Source organism: Oncorhynchus gorbuscha, linkage group LG16 (assembly GCF_021184085.1).
Source record: "Oncorhynchus gorbuscha isolate QuinsamMale2020 ecotype Even-year linkage group LG16, OgorEven_v1.0, whole genome shotgun sequence".
Classification (NCBI taxonomy): domain Eukaryota; kingdom Metazoa; phylum Chordata; class Actinopteri; order Salmoniformes; family Salmonidae; genus Oncorhynchus; species Oncorhynchus gorbuscha.
In genome coordinates, this window is record NC_060188.1 from 48766113 (window position 1) to 48786332 (window position 20220).

The 20220-nt window shown below is 43.3% G+C and overlaps 1 protein-coding gene across 2 annotated transcripts in view; it reads left to right on the plus strand.

Annotated features, from left to right (window-relative positions):
- Positions 1-9775, plus strand: part of LOC124000915 (calpain-5-like) — a 56483-nt gene extending 46708 nt beyond the window's left edge. For both annotated transcript variants that reach the window (XM_046307607.1, XM_046307608.1), the window contains 8 exons: positions 1256-1449; positions 2608-2685; positions 2905-3100; positions 3282-3404; positions 3804-4000; positions 4853-4974; positions 5996-6132; positions 6319-9775. In XM_046307607.1, the coding sequence (XP_046163563.1) occupies positions 1256-1449; positions 2608-2685; positions 2905-3100; positions 3282-3404; positions 3804-4000; positions 4853-4974; positions 5996-6132; positions 6319-6501 (1230 nt within the window). In that variant the 3' untranslated portion in view covers positions 6502-9775. The remainder of the gene's footprint in view (positions 1-1255; positions 1450-2607; positions 2686-2904; positions 3101-3281; positions 3405-3803; positions 4001-4852; positions 4975-5995; positions 6133-6318) is intronic.
- Positions 9776-20220: the final 10445 nt, after the last annotated feature.

Consider the following 20220-nt stretch of genomic DNA (forward strand, 5'->3'; position numbering starts at 1 on the left):
TCAAGTCAGAAATGTTTTCAATTTTTGGGGCGGCAGGGTAGCCTAGTGGTTAGAGGGTTGGACTGGTAACCGAAAGGTTGCAAGATCGAATCCCTGAGCTGACAAGGTACAAATCTGTTGTTCTGCCCCTGAACAAGGCAGTTAACCCACTGTTAACTAGGCTGTCATTGAAAATAATAATGTGTTCTTAACTGACTTGCCTAGTAAAATAGAATTGCCTTTCATTTTTACCATTGGAGACAGACATTTCACTTCCACCACTTTCGGTTGAAGTGTGAACAACTGGTATGTCCTAGAAACTTACAATGTGTAATATGATTATTAATATTATTATTCTACCTCAAATATTGTTTTCATACTAAGCAAAAGCCTAGTTCTCTGAAGTCCAGACAACTGCTTTCCTGTTGGGCCAGGTGTGAATGTTCTGGTAGCCAACATACTCAACCAATTTGAATACAATGGGAATCCCATACACAGTTGATGGCCCATCAGCACGCAATTAAGTATGCTTAAGTTGAGAGCCTATGAGGGCAATGAGAAGGGTTTGTGCATGCAGGAACAGTCATGTATGGGTTTTTTTATCCCCTGGGTCATATTTAGTAGGCACCAAATGGACTGAAACGGGGAGGGACTAAATGATCTCATCCGACATGGATGTCGATTAAGGCAGCCCCCGCACCTCTCTGATTCAGAGGGGTTGGGTTAAACGTGGAAGACACATTTCAGTTGAATGCATTCATTTGTACAATTGACTATGTATTCCCCTTTCCCAATAAAAAACACTTGTTTTTGTTTTCCGTTGCAAAACATTTTGTTACGTTGTGCACTAATGAAAACGACCCTGGTTTCCCTCATTACCTTCCTGTCTTCTTTATCCTTTTTTCCCCTTCCGTCTCCTTAGTAGTTGCTCCCTTGCTGTCGTTGCATCACACTTTGTTTGTGAAACGGGCTCATTACATCTGGGCCTTGTGCTCAATGATACTTTGATGATCAAGTAGCAAGGGACAGCACCAGCCGTCTAGGCCGCAAGCTCAATTCAAACAAACCAATTCTCAGTTCAACTTGACTGGGCCTTGTTCAATAGGCATCATACAAAAAAATGTCTGAATGCACATTTTCATTTTGTCGCATGTTGCACGCCCTAATGAACACAACCCTTGTCACAACTCAAGCACTTTGAGCTACATTCTGTGTATGACTTGTGCTGCACAAATAAATATTTCTAAATGAATGAATTGATTTAATTGTCTCATAGGCGACCACAGTGGAGGACATGGAGGCACGGCTAGACTGTGGCCTGGTCAAGGGCCACGCATACGCAGTGACGGACGTGAAGAAGGTGCGTCTGGGCCAGGGCCTGCTGGCATTCTTCAAGTCAGAGAAGCTCAATATGATCCGCATGAGGAACCCCTGGGGAGAGAAGGAGTGGAGCGGGCCCTGGAGCGACAGGTAAATACACAACACTGCCTCCTCAGGCCTGGAAGTGGTACTACACAACCATAGTATTAGATTTAGAATTCTTACTCTAATTCTATGAACACAACACTGCTTAATGAAAGCTTCTCCTATTCAGAGTGCCTTTACTGCCTCGAAACGACTAGACCGTGTAGGAGTAATGAGGTGGAGAAAGAGGTGTTCTCTGAAATGGAGGGGGGGGGGGTGATAAATGCCATAAATTAACTGTTGTGAATGTGTGTTTTTGTTTTATTTATTTCTTTTAAGAAAAACAACAATGTGGAGGGGAAATGAAGGGTAGGCTCTACATTTTTTTTTTACATTTCAGTAATAATGCAGAAGAAGGAGACACAAAAAGTGAAAGCCATTACAATGTCATTCCGATATCTGCAGGGGTGCTGTTAGTACAGTGACTATTATATTGTGGAGTGAATTCCATTAAGTCACCTTAAAGTTTTTTTTTTTTTAATTATAGAATCCAAAGAATATCTAACATAATCAATCAAATCACACGCTCAACAGTTAATTTATGGCATTTATCATGTAATAGGATGGGGAGAAGACTAAGAGCTTCTCTCTTCCTCCTCCTGTTGTGTCCTATTGTTTATCGCTAGGTTGTATGACATAGCCGAGATTGTAGGGCTCGCTCATGAAGGCAGCTGAATTATTGAGTAGGTAAAGGAGAGAGATGTTAGTTCTTAAAGGGGAAGTGACTGAGTGGTGTTATTAAAGGAGTCGTCTCCTTTCATTCATATAGTCATAGTCATAGGAATGCATGTATAATATATCTGGGGTTTGATCACAATTGGAGAAATGTAATTTTATTGTTTAATGTGGAAGTTTGTCACAGAGTCCCACAGAAGTTGTGGAACTGGCAGTAATTTCATAGAAACAGAAGAGAGGTTTATTTTCATATGCACGTAGGCACACACACAATTGCTATGTATTGCCGATACCTGCAATTCTTACTTCCTGGGGTAAGTCTTCCTGTTTTAATCTATGACTGCTCCTGAGAAAATTGCTGTCCGTTGTCATGTGGTGCTGAACTTCGGGAATCTCCAATCCAAAGGGTTTTTCAGTGGTGTGTTTGCTCGGTAATTTCCTTTGTGTCATACTGTCGAACATGAGGTAATTTCATGTCTGTGCCCCCAGCTCAGAGGAGTGGAAGAAGGTGAGCAAGAGTGAGAGAGAGAAGCTGGGCGTCACCGTGCAGGATGACGGAGAATTCTGGTGAGAGGGACCACCATACACACACACACACACCCACCCCGTTAAAACATTAGGGGCCATTTACCCACACACAGATTAAGCCTAGGCCTGGACTAAAAAGCATGCTCCGGACTATGCTTTATCTGTATCCGGGAAACCAGCCCTAGTTAATTCATCTGAATTTTATTAACTGATTGAGCAGCACTTTCCTAAATATACCCTCCCTCCCTTCCACCCTAGGATGACATTTGATGACTTCTGCCAGTACTTCACGGACCTGATCCTGTGCCGCCTCATCAACACCTCTTATCTGAGCATCCACAAAACATGGGAGGAGGAAGTGATGAGGGGCTCCTGGGTCCCCCGCCAAGACCCTCTGAGGAACCGCTCTGGGGGATGCATCAACCACAAGGCCACCTTCCTCCAGAACCCACAGGTGGGGTGCATGAGGGTGGAGGGTGTGTGGAAGTGGGTGGATGGTGGGAGGCTGGGTAGGAGTGTTTTTGTCCTGTGTAAATTTATTTGTTGTTTTTCTGTTGGTGTCTTTGCATGTAATGCATATTCTGTATTTGATTTGAGGAGATTGTTCTAATTAGTGTGTTTATGTCTCTCTGCAGTATGTGTTTGATGTGAATAAGGTAGAGGATGAGGTGTTGATCGCCCTGCAGCAGAAGGAGAGAAGAGCCACCACCAAAGAGGGCAAAGGAGATAACCTGGCCATAGGCTTCGACATTCACCGGGTATGCGGTCACACACACAGAGAGATGAAGACAAACACACGAGAACAGACTCACCGAGTTTAAGAGACACATACGCAGATGTTAACACACACCGAGATGGACACACACAGATGGATACACAGGAAGATGAACACACTGTTGCTCCACATGAATTTTTCCTTGAGCCTCTTCATGCTTTACTTCATGGTATTGCCATCTCTTTACTTCCTTGCTACTCATAACATAAAAGATAAGACGTAAGGATCCTGGTTCAGTCCCTTCCATGTGCCATCTTTCCACCTCCTATATCTGTCTCCCTGCTTCTGCCTCTATACTTGCTCTGCCTGATGATGCCATATCTACCTTGAACGTCTCCCTTTAAAATGTGACCCTGATGTCATGTCCCCACCCGTCCTCTAGGTGGAGCTGAACAGAAAGTACCGCATGCACACGGCCCAGCAGAAGGTGGCGGGCTCCATCTACATCAACTCGCGCTGCGTCTTCCTCAGGAAGGAGCTCAAGGAGGGTCGCTACGTCATCATCCCCACGACTTTTGACCCAGGGCAGCAGGGCGACTTCCTGTTGCGGGTCTTCACCGACGTGCCTTCAGACTGCAAGTAAACCAGCCGGCCGACATAGACTCAACCCCACACCCCTTCCGTTTAACCTCCTTACCTTTACAAAGGGATAGTTCATCTTGGTATTTTACAACACTTGGGGTTCAAGTATTTTTTGCAGTTTTACTACTTACTTCAAAAAAAGTGAACGGTCCCTTTAACATGCACACCAGTTGAATTGTATGGGTTTCTATAAAAGGATTTTAGCTTGTTGATAACGTTGAATTGTATGGGTTTCTATAAAAGGGTTTTAGCTTGTTGATAACGTTGAATTGTATGGGTTTCTATAAAAGGATTTTAGCTTGTTGATAACGTTGAATTGTATGGGTTTCTATAAAAGGATTTTAGCTTGTTGATAACGTTGAATTGTATGGGTTTCTATAAAAGGATTTTAGCTTGTTGATAAAGTTGAATTGTATGGGTTTCTATAAAAGGATTTTAGCTTGTTGATAACGTTGAATTGTATGGGTTTCTATAAAAGGATTTTAGCTTGTTGATAACGTTGAATTGTATGGGTTTCTATAAAAGGATTTTAGCTTGTTGATAAAGTTGAATTGTATGGGTTTCTATAAAAGGATTTTAGCTTGTTGATAACGTTGAATTGTATGGGTTTCTATAAAAGGATTTTAGCTTGTTGATAAAGTTGAATTGTATGGGTTTCTATAAAAGGATTTTAGCTTGTTGATAACGTTGAATTGTATGGGTTTCTATAAAAGGATTTTAGCTTGTTGATAAAGTTGAATTGATTCTCTAAGTGGACCCAGAACCCTTTTCACGTCATTTGTCATCCACTGCCATTACTCTCACCAAAATGAATGACACCCATATTCACTTTCTTTCCCTACCCAACAGAGAGTTGAACCTAGACGAGCCCCCACAGACGTGTTGGACGGGCATGTGTGGTTACCCCCAGCTGGTCACCCAGGTCCACGTTCTGAGTGCTGAGGGACTCCAGGGCCAGGACTCTAATGGAGGTAAGCTAGTAAGGCTGCAGTAGGAAATAGTAGGCCTACAGTAAAGTAAGCTACAGTATGCACCCATGTCGAAGGGAGGCTTTGGGAGCTGACTTGCATAGACCATTTTCACACGAGCTATACTAGGATGGCCCGGTTGTATCTCCATCATTGTTACTGGACCATGCTGGAAAGGATGGGGGATATTTTGAGGGGAAAGGTTCTGGTCGACACAATAAACTCTTCTGCCGATGGGTAACTTGAGTTTAAGTGTGTACTGTACATTTTGTGCGAGTGTGTATGTGTTTTTCCGTGCCCCAGCATGTGTTGCAAGGTGAACTCTTCTGGTCATACACAGAGCTGCACTGTCTCATTCCCAACAAGAAGAGGCACCCGGCCAAAACACAAGGAGGTACATCAGCATCATCTAGTGGCTAGCGGCTTAGCTACAGCTAGACATATTGCACAGTTAATAGTCCAATAGGCTTTGGCTCAGCCCAGAAACAGCCCCTAGCCCCTAAACCCCTTCAAACTCAACTCTGGACCTCAAAGCCAATTCCACTACATTTTTACATTGTTCCCCTCTAATCAGGGAATGATTTAGACCTGGGACACCAGGTGTGTTCAATTAATTATCAGGCAGAACAGAAAACCAGCAGGCTCTGGACTTCGTAGGGCAAGAGTTGAATACCCATGTCCTAACCCTTAACCCCTAGCTTCATGTAGATCGAAGAGGATTGGATAGATATAAACAAAATGGTTCCACAAAGGGCTATGTCTAGGAATACCTTTTTCCATATGGCTGAAACCCTCCCTTTCAGATTTATAGTCTTCTATAGTTCCCCGTATCCTCTACCTACCTAGTAGCACAAGCAACTAAAGCCCTTCTCCACCCACCTGTCTGCTTGGATTGGATTCATTTAGACCTGGAGTTGCTTTTGGCCTGCATAGTTGAGTACACATGCACACACACGTTTACACTTCCCATGCCGATACAGAGATTGACAGCTGTCCCTCATCCTTCCTTCCCTCTCCCTCCCAGCCTCGGACCCGTACGTCATCATCACCTGTGAGGGAGAGAGAGTGCGCTCGCCGGTGCACAAGGACACGCGGAGCCCCAACTTCGATGTCAAAGGCCTGTTCTACCGCAAGAAGCCCAAGGAAGGCATCCACATTGAGGTAAGCACAGACGGAGAGGAGGAACTCTTTTTTTTTTGTGTGTATCTGTCTGTCTGTGTTCATACAATATGTATCCCTCTATCTCTTGAATGTTTTACTCTTAACTTTTTGAAAATCCCTTTTCCTATGCTTCCCCTCTCTCCCGCTTTGTCTCTTTCTTCTCTGCTCTCCTTGGACCATAAATAGATCTACAATAAGAACGTAATTGTGGATACCTTCCTGGGTCAGGTGACCCTGTCCAGTGACCCAAACGACCGGCAGGAGCAGCACACACTCCACCTGCGCGACAAGGGCAACCGCCAAGACAACGACCTCCCGGGCACAGTCACCGTGCGCCTCATCACCTGCATCACACTCATCAACATATGACGTCACAACCACCGCCGTCGCCGCTCTCGCCATGAGATGTCGAAGGAGCTTGACCTTTGTCATCTTGACGACCTTTCGCCCCCCCTAAACCGAGCATGTCAGTTAAACGGTTAATCCCCCCCCCCCCACCACTGCTCCACCCAACCAAACACCCCCTTCAACATATACACACAGCTTTCTTTCTGACTCTCACTCTCACTGTTACACACACACACAAACACACAGGCCATGTCTGAGTTCCAAACAGTAGGCTGATTGGGTATGCGAAAATATAAAGTTTTATAGTATGTGAAATATTGAACATTTTGTTTGCTTTAAATGCCAGGATGTCATACTCATTTAATCTTTCCATCTAGTAGAATTCACTGCACACTATTGAGGAAGAGAAGTGTCTTTTCAGACCCACGTAGGTGTGACAACAGCCGATAAACCGCTGATAATCAGCTACCAAAATGAAAGAATGGTGGGAAACAAAGCAATTGTGCGTTAGATGTCCCATTCTCAGTATGGATGAGCCTGGTATGTTTTTTTTTAAGCTTACTGCCTACATATACTAAACAGTACATTCTAAATAGTATGAAGTATGACGAGTACACAGTATGTATATTGTTTTAGTAAGTAGTAGGCAAGACTACTCTCTCTACATGCCTTCAACACTCTCACGCACACACACACAAACACACACACACACACACTTAACATGCTCCTGCACCCCTTATGCATCTGCCAGCGTCTCTAAGGGCTATACATCGCCTTAAGGCTGAGTGGGTCCCTTTAGGAGCCTGTGACCAGCCATATGTCGGGTGGGAGGGGGATCATTGTATTGGGTGGTACACTGGGTGTAGCCTTGCCTCCTCCACCCTCCATCACATCTTTCCCCTCTTCCCACTCCCATCCCCTCAGAATACGCTACCCTTCGCTTCTACAGGTTGCCATGGACAAAATAGAGTTTAGCACGTTAAAAAGATTCTGCCTGCATTGCACACGCCCCGTTTACACACAAATGTTTGATTTAATAGACCTTTATTTAACATCACACTCTTAGCTTAGCAACCGGCGCTTTTGATATGCTCCAGTGGAGTGCCATGTTCAAGTGCTTTACGGGACCAAAGACGGACCAGGCCCTCCCTCCCTCCCTCTCTGTCTTTTGCCGGCGGCAGTTGCCACCGTGCCACGTCAGTCGGTCATCTCTATGGCAACGCCACTGCCTGACGCTTCCTAAGTCATGGACTCCTGTCAATTGACCTGAATCGCGTGAACTGAGAGACACTGTGTGTGTGTGTGTGTGTGTGTGTGTGTGTGTGTGTGTGTGTGTGTGTGTGTGTGTGTGTGTGTGTGTGTGTGTGTGTGTGTGTGTGTGTGTGTGTGTGTGTGTGTGTGTGTGTGTGTGTGTGTGTGTGTGTGTGTGTGTGTGTGTGTGTGTGTGTGCGTGCGTGCGTGCGTGCATGCATTCGTACGTGTTATGCCTGCGCCTTTGTACATCATGCACCTCGCCTGGCTCTGACAGGCTCACGGACACGGCTGGATGGAGGGATGAGCGGAAGAAGAGAGAGAAGAGGCAGGAAATCCATCAGTCGACTCCTTCCAAAAACAGCGTGCCATAGCCTTGTTCCTGGCTCTGACTCTGTTGTGACTCGATACCGCTATTCCCGACCGGAACACAGTTTGGATTAGCATCATTTTAAACTATTTGAAATGGTAGTGTGAAAAGAGTGGGGTTTTGTCTGGCCAAGACAGAGACTATCACATCATTCAGAAGCATCACTGGTACAGTCCCCAAAACCGTTAGCATCTCTTCTCACGTAGATGATGTCGCGCTTTCTCTTTTGACCTGCTTTCCACAGGCTATTTATCTATATTTCTATTATGCCTCTGACACTGGCAAGCGGCGGAGAAAGAAGATACACAAGGAGATTCAAGCCCCAAACGCTATATTGTCAAGTATCTTTTCAAAAGTGCAATATGATTGCAGAGACTTTTCTAGAGCAGGATCTGACGTGGGATCCCACGTCCGTTTAGAATCATTCCAGAGACATTTGATTTTTTTTAATGTAATGCGGAGAGCTTTCGCCCGACCGATCTCTCGCTTTCTCTTTATCGAACCATCAATCCCTTTTACTTGTTTATGTGCTTGTTTTTCAATGCCTTTTTTTTTTTGCATTACTCGAACAACAACGGCATTTATTGCATTTGATTTATTTATTGCGTCATCACAGTTTTATATATTTATATATTTATTAATGCATTTATTGAATTAATGTGTCTCGCATAGATCATTTTTAGTAATATGTACATGGCCTTGTATTGTTCTTCCATTGTTACTATTTTATATTTTCTTTCCATCTTCAGTGTGGGAAACAAAGGGTCGTGTTGAAGAATTAGCATGTTTACACTATTGCACCTCATATCAATGTCATATCAAGATGTTTAAAAGGGTCACTTTTTAAGGCACTGATCGGTGACATCCACCATTCATAACAATATGTTTTTACTATTTACTGTCATTCGTTGCTTCAAATGACGAAAATGCCATTCAAGTGCTGTGTGACATATGTATTTCCTTCTATGTTGTTCAGTTGCAGACTAAGACAGAGAAACTAAACTGGTTGCTAAAGAAAACTCTGAAAGGGATAGTTCATGCTAAATCTATTTTTGTGTCGAATTACTCTTACCTTGAGTTGTGTCTGAAGGCCCATAGTGACAGAATCTGCCAGTAGTTAGCATAATTAGAATCGTCCAAATTCATTCATGTAAACAGCGGTGCCGATATTGGCAGAGCTGCTTTGCAAGCCGAAACTTCATACTGTCTTGTTATAAGGCAATATGTTATACAAGTAACATATCGTAACAAAAACTGAAACAAAAAAATAGAAACAAAAATTGGACAAACAATTTAGTAAACTGAAATAAAATAATTCAGAAAAACATTTTTAAAACTGGTTGACCAAAAGTATGTGGATACCCGCTCGTTGAACCTCTCATTCCAAATCATGGGCGTTAATATGGAGTTGGTGCCCCTTTGCTGCTATAACAGCCTCCACTCTTCTGGGAAGACTTTCCACTAGATGTTGGAACTTTGCTGGGGGGACTTGCTTCCATTCAGCCACAAGAGCATTAGTGAGGTTGGGCACTAATGTCGGGCGATCAGGCCTGGCCCGCAGTCAGCGTTCCAATTCAATGTGGTTGCGGTCAGGGCTCTGTGCAGGCCACTCAAGTTTTTCCACACCAATCTCGACAAACCCTTTCTGTATGGACCTCGCTTTGTGCACGCGGGCATTGTCATGCTGGAACAGGAAAGGGCCTTCCCCCAACTGTTGCCACAAAATTGTAAGCACAGAATCATCTAGAATGTCATTGCATGCTGTAGCGTTAAGATTTCACTGGAACTAAGGGGCCTAGCCAGACCATTATTCCTCCTCCACGAAAGTTTACAGTTGGCACTATGCATTCGGGCAGGTAGCGTTCGACTGGCATCCGTCAAACCTGTAGCTAACGGAAGAAATCCGAGCGCGAATGTGAACCATAGACGTGAACAATGGCTGCATCGGTTGTTTTGAGTAAATTGCTAGAAAGGACAAAAGAAAATGTATTGGAGTGTCAGAAGATGGCAGCACGTGTGGGACAGAGATTAAAGAGAACACCCAAAGAACCTCAACCTTCATCTGAACTGTGCCCACAAAGCATCATACACTTTCATTATAAAGCCAGCTACCGGCTTATTAGTATCTGCTCGTCAACAGCAACCAACTTTAGCAGTTATCATGAAAAGAATAGAAACATCAGAACCTAATTCACGTTTTCAAAAAGAGAAGAAGCGCTTGTTCATTTATTAATCCAGTCTGGCAAGTCAACGAGCCTTCAGATAATTCAACCAACCACCTGATCCCAAATGTAAAACCTGGCGCTGCTAGAGTAAACAGGTGGATTGCTTTGCAAATGGATACAGCAACCCAGAAAGTTAAGGAGATTCTGAAAGAGGCATGACAAAATGACCGTGTGTAAACGGATGGAGCAAGAAAGGAATGACTACTTCATTTATGGGTATATCAGCCTGCTTCTATCACCCCTCCTCCAACAAGGCACAGCATGCGTTGCTCCAACCTCCATCGGATTTAGCATCCATACATCGGATTACATTTACATTACATTTAAGTCATTTAGCAGACGCTCTTATCCAGAGCGACTTACACTGGAAGTGACATACCAGAGGAGAAGATCCTCCTTGTCGTAACTGACAACGGGGTGAACATAGTCAAGGCTATCGAGCTATTACAGAACTGGCAAGAGAATGATCAACAACAATCGGAGCTGGCCATAGCTTTGAACGGTGTGGTAGGAATGTCTGAATCTGAGTTGGACACAGACGATTATCCTTTCAAATCCAAGTCACATTAAGATTCATTTAGAATTTAAACCGAAACAAACCTATGACCAGACCCATCACTATATGTATTATTGTCCCCCAGTGACAAGAAGTGACACCCCCCCAAGAATAGAAACTATAGGCCTGCCACGCATGCATAATGCTACTTTCTGTCCCTAACACACACATTTCAACTGACATTAAATAATATCAAATGATATAGAAATTATTTTATCCAACTCAAAAGTAAATTAAAAAAAAAAAATATTACAATTGTCTGAAGACAAGCTGAAACTAAACTGAACTTTAAATAAAAATCTATAAACGAAAACTAAATCACAACTATAATAACCTAGATGTTTTGACTCTCTGAAGAAAATGTTCAAGTTACTCATAATGGCTGTAATTTAGTCAGGATCATTTTGAGATGATAATGCCTGAGAAGCCGGTGTTTGGGGGATATATTGGCGCGGGTGTTGTTAGGCCCGAGACGAAGTCGAGCCTCAAGATCACCCCCAAAAGCTAACATTCTGTTTATCCTCTAAGTAAAGTGCTACAGAGAATATAATGCTATGGAGAGAAGGGTCATGGTTACGGTAAAGGCAATAGAGTGCCATAGAGCGCATACAGGTGTCACAGGGTTCAAATATGACCATATACCAAGCAGATGAATCTTCCATGCCAGGTGAAGAAGAGGTCCTCCTGTCAATAAGGGGATTGGTTGGTTTTCTGTTGCCAGGATGTAGCCATGTGTGTCCATTCAGCCAGACTGGTGCTCGGCTCTACTCTGACCAGGGGCACCCGTGGTGGGCAGGTTAGCAGCAGCCATTTTAGTTATTCATACGACTCAGTTTCACAATCTTGTTGTGACCCCCAAAGACAAACCATGTCTTCAGTTAGGTAGTTTGCCCCAAGTCCTTATCGTTAGCTATTGCTAGTGGCAGTATTACAGCGTCTGTTCTGACCATATCTGAACCAATAATAGTCACCAGGACCAAGGGGTTGTATCTCATGTGCTAGACCATCGCTCGTCTTTTTAACTCAAGAAAAATATGTGCCAAAATGTACTGTTGGTTCAGGTTCTGCAGTAGAGTAGCTTTGTTTGCCACTCTTGTGGACATACAATAACTAGTTAAACATTGTGGGCATTGTCAAGCCTTTCTCCTTCCAATATGCTTTTTGTGTGTCTTTGTCAAACACGCCTGCTGGTTGAGATCTCATTGCGTTAACATTGCACGTTCTTGTCATTTGCCAGAAGCATCAATTACTCAAGGTACGATTGGTTTACCCTTGGTGAGCGGAGTGTCAATTCGGTGATCTGATTTTTCTGTCTCTGTATATATTCTTCTGATGGTCCATGGCAAATGGTTTAAGGACACAAAACGCATAAGAATGTTCAGAACTTTGGCCAGTTTTATATCAAACCAATAACACCAATGCATGAAGCAAATTACTTCAAATCAGCTTGCACAGTTTGATTTTCAAAGATATTATATTTTTTATTCAAAGTGTTGTAAACAGTGTTACTACTTTCATATATTGAAGGCTTCTGTTGCATACTTGCATGTATTTGACAGATTCTGAACATTTGAATTCAGCATCCCAAACAGTATGTCCTGTATATGAAAAGTGGCAGCAGCCAAAGTGTTTGTCCACTACTGCAGGACTCTTATTGTGACAAATGTAGATATATGGTGACGCACAAGGAAGTAGCACAAGGTCCCTCGTGGGCCACAAACCCCAGTCGCCTGATCGTGACACAAACACCCTACCCCCCGAACCCAATAATGATATCCCCAATGGAAGAGATTGTTAGGCACCTTTCAAGGATCGTTACACTCTTAAGTTCATCATTACCCCCTCCGTTTACAGGACTGACCTTCGAAAGCCACGATCACTATCCCACTTCTGACGTCCAGTGTGATAAATGTGGAACTTGTGCTAAGTCTGTAGTGGGCTGTGAACACCAGTTGCCTAGCCTAAAGATGAACACCCTATCCACAATTACAATAGGGCTTTCCCAGTTGGGAGGGATTGTACTGTGCTTATCAAGTCCAGGGTCATTACAATATATTCTTTACATTTCAGACGCAAGAGCATATAATAGTTGAGAGACATTTTAAAGCAATGGTCCGCAAGAATACTTGTCAGATACTTATCCAGTTAAATTTGAAAGCAACAAAAAAAATGTTAGAGATGGACAACGTAAAAAAAAATGTGAGGAATACCGAAAATAATTGATTGCAGAGAGTGTTTGTATTGTGTTTACGATTGATTTGGATTATGTGTTTTATTAAAGCCTGTGTAATGGCCAAACAGTACTTTCTATGTTTCAGTTGAACACAGACATCACCATGGTGCAATGACTTACCCATGTTAGCTCATTTAGCCTCGGAGCTACCTGGAGTTTGTTAGCCTGCATACCGCTGCATGTGAACTTTAAAGGACATTGGTCATGAAACATGATACATGTTTATGCTAGGTGTTACGCCATCTTTACAATAGCATTATGTAGATTATATGACATTGCTCACTCAAATTTGCCAAGTCATGAGACACCTTCTGTGGTGGCCATGTTTTCAAAAATGGAGTTTGATACGTTCGACGAAGGAGCTTGTGATTCTCTTGTACTTTTCTGCGGATGTTTATTAACTCGAGGCTGGAATATACTGCATGGTGACACTTATAGAAGATACTACGGTCTTTATAACGAGTAGCCTATCTTTTATCAATATTTTATACTCTTGTTAATTTTATATATCCAATTAACCTTGTGTTCTCTACGCTTAACACTGATATGTTTACTGATAGCTAGATATCAGAATGTACTGTATGCTTCTCTGAGTGTTCTTTTTTAGTTTCCGTGCATGTTTGTTTGATTTCATTATCGGTTACACTGTGGTTATTTTATAGTTATGATCTGGAAATCATTTATTTTCATTTTGTATTTTATGTCAACTTGTGGCATGACTTTCAAATAAAACATTAAACCTGATTTTTATTTTCAATTTTATCTGTCAGAAATGGCTGCCAATGTGTGGTCCAGGGTTGGGGTCAATTCAGGAAGTAAATTGAATCTAACTTTGGTGTAATCACGTCTGTCTCATTATACGGTTAGTAGACCCTCAGTCTTCACATGGCATTATCAACTGGCACATAGTCCCCAAACCCACCCTATTCATAAGCCAGGAATTACACAACTGTGTTAACCCTCCTTCTCCTCCTTATACATAGTGGGGTCCAAAATTGACACCCTTGCACATTTTTATCAAGGGTGTCAATCATTTCAAACACCACTGTAACGCATCTTCGAAAACTATTCATACCCCTTGAATTATTCCACATTTTGTTTTTACAGCCTGAATTCAAAATGGATAAAAAATATCTAAGCCATCTTCACAAAATACCCCATAATGACAAAGTTGTAAAAAAAAATGAAAATGAGGTAGAGAAGTATCTAACTTACGTAAGTATTCACACCCCTGGGTCAATAATTTGTAGAAGCACCATTTACAGCTATTGAGTGATTACAGCTTTGAGTGGTCTTGGTTATTACTGTATCGTCTTTTCTCAAACTCGTAAATTAGATGAGGAGCGGCAGTTAACAGCAATCTTCAGGTCTTTCCACAGATTTAAAATGGAATTCAAGTCTGGGCTTTGTCTGGGCCACTCAACGACTTTCACATTCATTTTCTTTAGACATTCCAGCATTGCTTTTGCTGTATGCTTGGGGTCATTGTCCTGTTGGAATGTAAATCCCCCCCCCCCCAGTCTAAGGGAATTTAAACTCTAAAGCAGGTCTTCATCAAGGATTTGCCTGTATTTGGCTCCATTCATTGCTCCTGCTAACCTTACCATTCTCCTAGTCCCTGTTGCTGAAAAGCATGATGCTGCCACTACCATACTTCACATTAAGAATGTTGTTAGACTGGTGATGAGCTGTGCCTGGTTTTCTCCTGACTTTTTGCACTTAGGCCAAAGAGTAAAATTTTGGTCTCATCAGACCATTGCCTTATGCTCAGTCTTTCATGCGCCTTTCTGCAAACTCCAGATGTGCTGTCATGTGCCTTTTTCTCAGGATTGGCTTTCATCTGGCCACTCTCCCACAAAGCCCAGGATGGTGACGTGCTGTAGAGACTGGTCCTTCTGGCAGTTCTCCCATCTGGTCCTTCAGTAGTTTTGGTTCTCCCCAATCTCAGTTGCTCAGTTTGGTTGGACAGCCAGCTCTAGGAAAGTCTTTTTTGCTTGTCATATCCAATTACGATCTTGTCTCATGGCTGCAACTCCCCAACGGGCTCGGGAGAGGCGAAGGTCGAGTCATGCCTCCTCTGAAAACATGCTCCTTAACACCTGCCCGCTTAACCCGGAAGCCAGCCGCACCAATGTGTCGGAGGAAACACCATTCAACTGAAGACTGAGGTCAGTCTGCAGGTGTCCGGCCTGCCACAAGGAGTCGTTAGAATGTGATGACCAAGTGAAGTCCCCCCGGCCCGGACGACGCTGGGCCAATTATGTACCGCCCTATGGGACTCCCGATCATGGCCGGTTGTGACACAGCCTGGGATCAAACCCGGGTCTGTGTTACAGCCTTATTCTAAAATTAATTACATTGTTTTTTTTCTTCCAATCATCTACACACAATACCCCATAATGATGAAGCAAAAACAGGTTTGGCACACGTGTAATTTGGGAGTTTCTCCTATTCCTCTCTGCAGACCCTCTCCAGCTCTATTGGATGGGTTGGATGGGTTGGATGGGGAGTGTCGCTGTGTAGCTATTTTCAGGTCTCTCCAGAGATGTTCAATCGGGTTCAATTTGGGGCTCTTGCAGGGTCACTCAAGGACATTCAGATACGTGTCCCGAAGCCACTTCTTTGTGCTTAGGGTCGTTGTCCTGTTGGAAGGGGAACCTTTGCCCCAGTCTGGTCCTGAGCACTCTGGAGGATTTCATCAAGGATCTCTCTGTACTTTGCTCGTTCATCTTTCCCTCACTCATGCCAGTCTCCCACTCCCTGCAACTGAAAAACATCCCCACAGCATGATGTTGCCATCACTATGCTTCACCGTAGGGTTGGTATTGGCCAGGTGATGAGCGGTGCCTGGTTTCCTCCAGATGTGCATTCAGACCAAAGAGTTCAATCTTGGTTTCATCAGACCAGAAAATCTTGTTTCTCGTGGTCGGAGAGTCCTTTAGGTGCCTTTTGGCAAACTCCAAGCCGGCTGTCATGTGCCTTTTACTGAGTGGCTTCTGTCTGGCCACTCTACCATAACGGCCTGATTGGTGGAGTGCTGCAGAGATGGTTGTCCTACTGGAAGGTTCTCTCATCTCCACAGAGGAACTCTGGAGGTCTGTCAGAGTGACCATCAGATTCTTGGTCACCTCCCTGACCAAGGCCTTTCTCGGCCGGGCGGCAGCTCTAGGAAGTCTTGGTGGTTCCAAACTTCTTCCATTTAAGAATGATGGAGACCGCTGTGTTCTTGGGGACCTTCAATGCTGCGGAATATCTTTTGTACCCTTCCCCAGATCTGTGCCTCGACACAGTCCTATCTCAGAGCTCTATGGACAATTCCTTCGACCTCATAACAAAAAGGGAGACAACGTGGAGACAAGGAATAACAAAATGTGTATAACCTGAAATAAACAAAATACAATTAACAATGGTCTGTGTCGTCCGTAATCAGTAGTGTAAGTAAGTGTTTGCATGCATAAATGTGATAATGATGGGTGTTGAAAGGTGCCAAAACAAACAAAAGGCCACAACCAAAATCTATCAGTGTGTCTGTATGGAGAGAGTCTCCTCAATGAATAGGGAAGAGGTGTATTTATCCTGGGACACACCCGGGCCCAGGTGTGTCCCATGTCGCTGATGACCCTCCCAGCTCCGCCCACCGACATCCTATTAAGGAAAAGAAGAGCAAAGAGAAAGAATACGGCAAACAGAGTGGGAGGGTCGTCACAAGACATCAAAACTATGACATAACGTGTAATCATGTTGTAACCAAAAAAGTGTGAAACAAATCTAAATATACTTTATATTTGAGATTCTTCAAATTAGCCACCATTTGCCTTGATGAAAGCATTGCACACTCTTGGCATTCTCTCAACCAGCTTTATGAGGTAGTCACCTGGAATGTATTTTAATTAACAGGTGTGCCTTGTTAAAAGTTCATTTGTGGAATTATTTTCCTTCTTAATGCGTTTGAACCAATTAGTTGTATTGTGAATAGGTACAGTAGGGGTGGTATACAGAAGAGAGCCCTATTCGGTAAAAGACCAAATCCATATTATGGCATGAATAGCTCAAAAAAGCAAAGATAAATTACAGTCCATCATAACTTTAATAACACCCCCCATCCCGCATGCGGGAGCGTAATCATCGACTGACGCTATAATTAGCATAATGCAACGGACATAAATATCCCTAGAAAATATTTATATTCATGAAAATCACAAATGAAATATATTGAGACACTGCTTAGCCTTTTGTTAATCACCCTGTCATCTCAGATTTTCCAAATATGCTTTACAGCCAAAGCTAGACAAGCATTTGTGTAAGTTTATCGATAGCCTAGCATATCATTTTGCCAAGCTAGCAGCAGGTACCTTGGTCACGGAAATCAGAAAAGCAATTAAATTAAATCGTTTACCTTTTGAGCTTCGGATATTTTCATTCACAAGACTCCCAGTTAGATAGCCAATGTTCCTTTTTTACAAAAATATTATTTTTGTGGGCGAAATAGCTCCGTTTGTTCTTCACGTTTGGCTGAGAAATCGCCCGGACATTGCAGTCTATTCGATAATATATCCATCAGGACAATTCGTTTTTCAGTAGGACCGATTGGAGTAATGGCTACCTCTGTATTTTACACGAGAGTCACCCTGGGAGCCATCAGGTGACCACTTGCGCAATGTTGCCGCCTACGGCTATTCTTCAACATAGATGCGTAAAACTACGTCACAATGCTGTAGACACTTTGGAGAATACGTAGAAAGTGTAATCTGGTTGATAGCTCATTCAAAGCTCAATAGGGACTCATTGGAACGCAGCGCTTTCAAAACCTGGGGCACTTCCGGATTGGATTTTTCTCAGGCTTTCGCCTGCAACATCAGTTCTGTTATACTCACAGACAATATCTTTACAGTTTTGGAAACGTTAGTGTTTTCTATCCTAAGCTGTCAATTATATGCATATTCTAGCAACTTGTCCTGACAAAATATCCTGTTTAAAACGGGAATGTTTTTTTTCCCAAAAATTAAGATACTGCCCCTAGAGTCGCAAGAGGTTTTAAGACAGTTTCTTCAAGTGCAGTCGCAAAAACCATGAAGCGCTATGATGAAAATGGCTCTCTTGAGGACCGCCACAAGAAAGGGAGACCCAAAATCTTCTGCATAAGTTCATTAGAGTTAGCAGCCTCAGATTGCAGCCCAAATAAATGCTTCACAGAGTTCAAGTAACAGACACATCTCAACATCAACTGTTCGGAGGAGACTGCGTGAATCAGGCCTTCATGGTCGAATTGCTGCTTAGAAACCACTACTAAAGGACACCAATACAAAGAAGAGAAGTGCTTGGGCCAAGGAACACAATCAATGGACATTGGACCAGTGGAAATCTGTCCTTTGGTCTGTTGAGTCCAAATTTGGGATTTTTGGTTCCAACCGCAGTGTCTTTGTGAGATGCAGAGTAGGTGAACGGATGATGTCAGCATTTGTGGTTCCCATGGTGAAGCATGGAGGAGGTGTTGTGATGTTGAGAGGGTTCTTTGCTGGAGACACTGTCTGTGATGTATATAGAATTCAAGGCACACTTAACCAGCATGTCTACCACAGCATAATACAGCGATACACCATCACATCTGGTTTGAGTTAAGTGGGACTATCATTTATTTTTCAACAGGACAATGACCCAAAACACACCTCCAGGCTGTGTAAGGGCTATATGACCATGTTGAAAATAGTTAAAAAAATAAAAACCCTTGAATAAGTACAGTGGGGAGAAGAAGTATTTGATGCACTCCCGATTTTGCAGGTTTTCCAACTTACAAAGCACGTAGAGGTGTGTAATTTTTATCATAGGTACACTTCAACTGTGAGAGACGGAATCTAAAACAAAAATCCAGAAAATCACATTGCATGATTTTTAAGTAATTAATTTGCATTTCATTGCATGACATGAGAATTTGATACATCAGAAAAGCAGAATTTAATATTTGGTACAGAATCCTTTGTTTGCAATTACAGAGATAATACGTTTCCTGTAGTTCTTGACCAGGTTTGCACATACTGCAGCAGGGATTTTGGCTCACTCCTCCATACAGACCTTCTCCAGATCCTTCAGGTTTCGGGGCTGTCGCTGGGCAGTACGGACTTTCAGCTCCCTCCAAAGATTGTCTATTGGGTTCAGGTCTGGAGACTGGCTAGGCCACTCCAGGACCTTGAGATGCTTCTTACGAAGCCACTCCTTAGTTGCCCTGGCTGTGTGTTTCGGGTCGTTGTCATGCTGGAAGACCAGGCCATGACCCATCTTCAATGGTCTTACTGAGGGAAGGAGGTTGTTGGCCAAGATCTCGCGATACATGGCCCCATCCATCCTCCCCTCAATACGGTGCAGTCGTCTTGTCCCCTTTGCAGAAAAGCATCCCCAAAGAATGATGTTTCCACCTCCATGCATCACGGTTGGGAAGGTGTTCTTGGGGATGTACTCATCCTTCTTCTTCCTCCAAACATGGCGAGTGGAGTTTAGACCAAAAAACTCTATTTTTGTCTCATCAACCACATGACCTTCTCCCATTCATCCTCTGGATCATCCAGATGGTCATTGGCAAACTTCAGACGGGCCTGGACATGCGCTGGCATGAGCAGGGGGACCTTGCGTGCGCTGCAGGATTTTAATCTATGACGGCGTAGTGTGTTACTAATGGTTTTCTGTGAGACTGTGGTCCCAAATCTCTTCAGGTCATTGACCAGGTCCTGCCGTGTAGTTCTGGGCTGATCCCTCACCTTCCTCATGATCATTGATGCCCCACGAGGTGAGATCTTGCATGGAGCCCCAGACCTAGGGTGATTGACCGTCATCTTGAACTTCTTCCATTTTCTAATAATTTGCCAACAGTTGTTGCCTTCTCACCGAGCTGCTTGCCTATTGTCCTGTAGCCCATCCCAACCTTGTGAGGTCTACAATTTATCCCTGATGTCCTTACACAGCTCTCTGGTCTTGACCATTGTGGAGAGGTTGGAGTCTGTTTGATTGAGTGTGTGAACAGGTGTCATTTATACAAGTAAAGAGTTCAAACAGGTGCAGTTAATACAGGTAATGAGTGGGGAACAGGTGGGCTTCTTAAAGAAAAATGAATAGG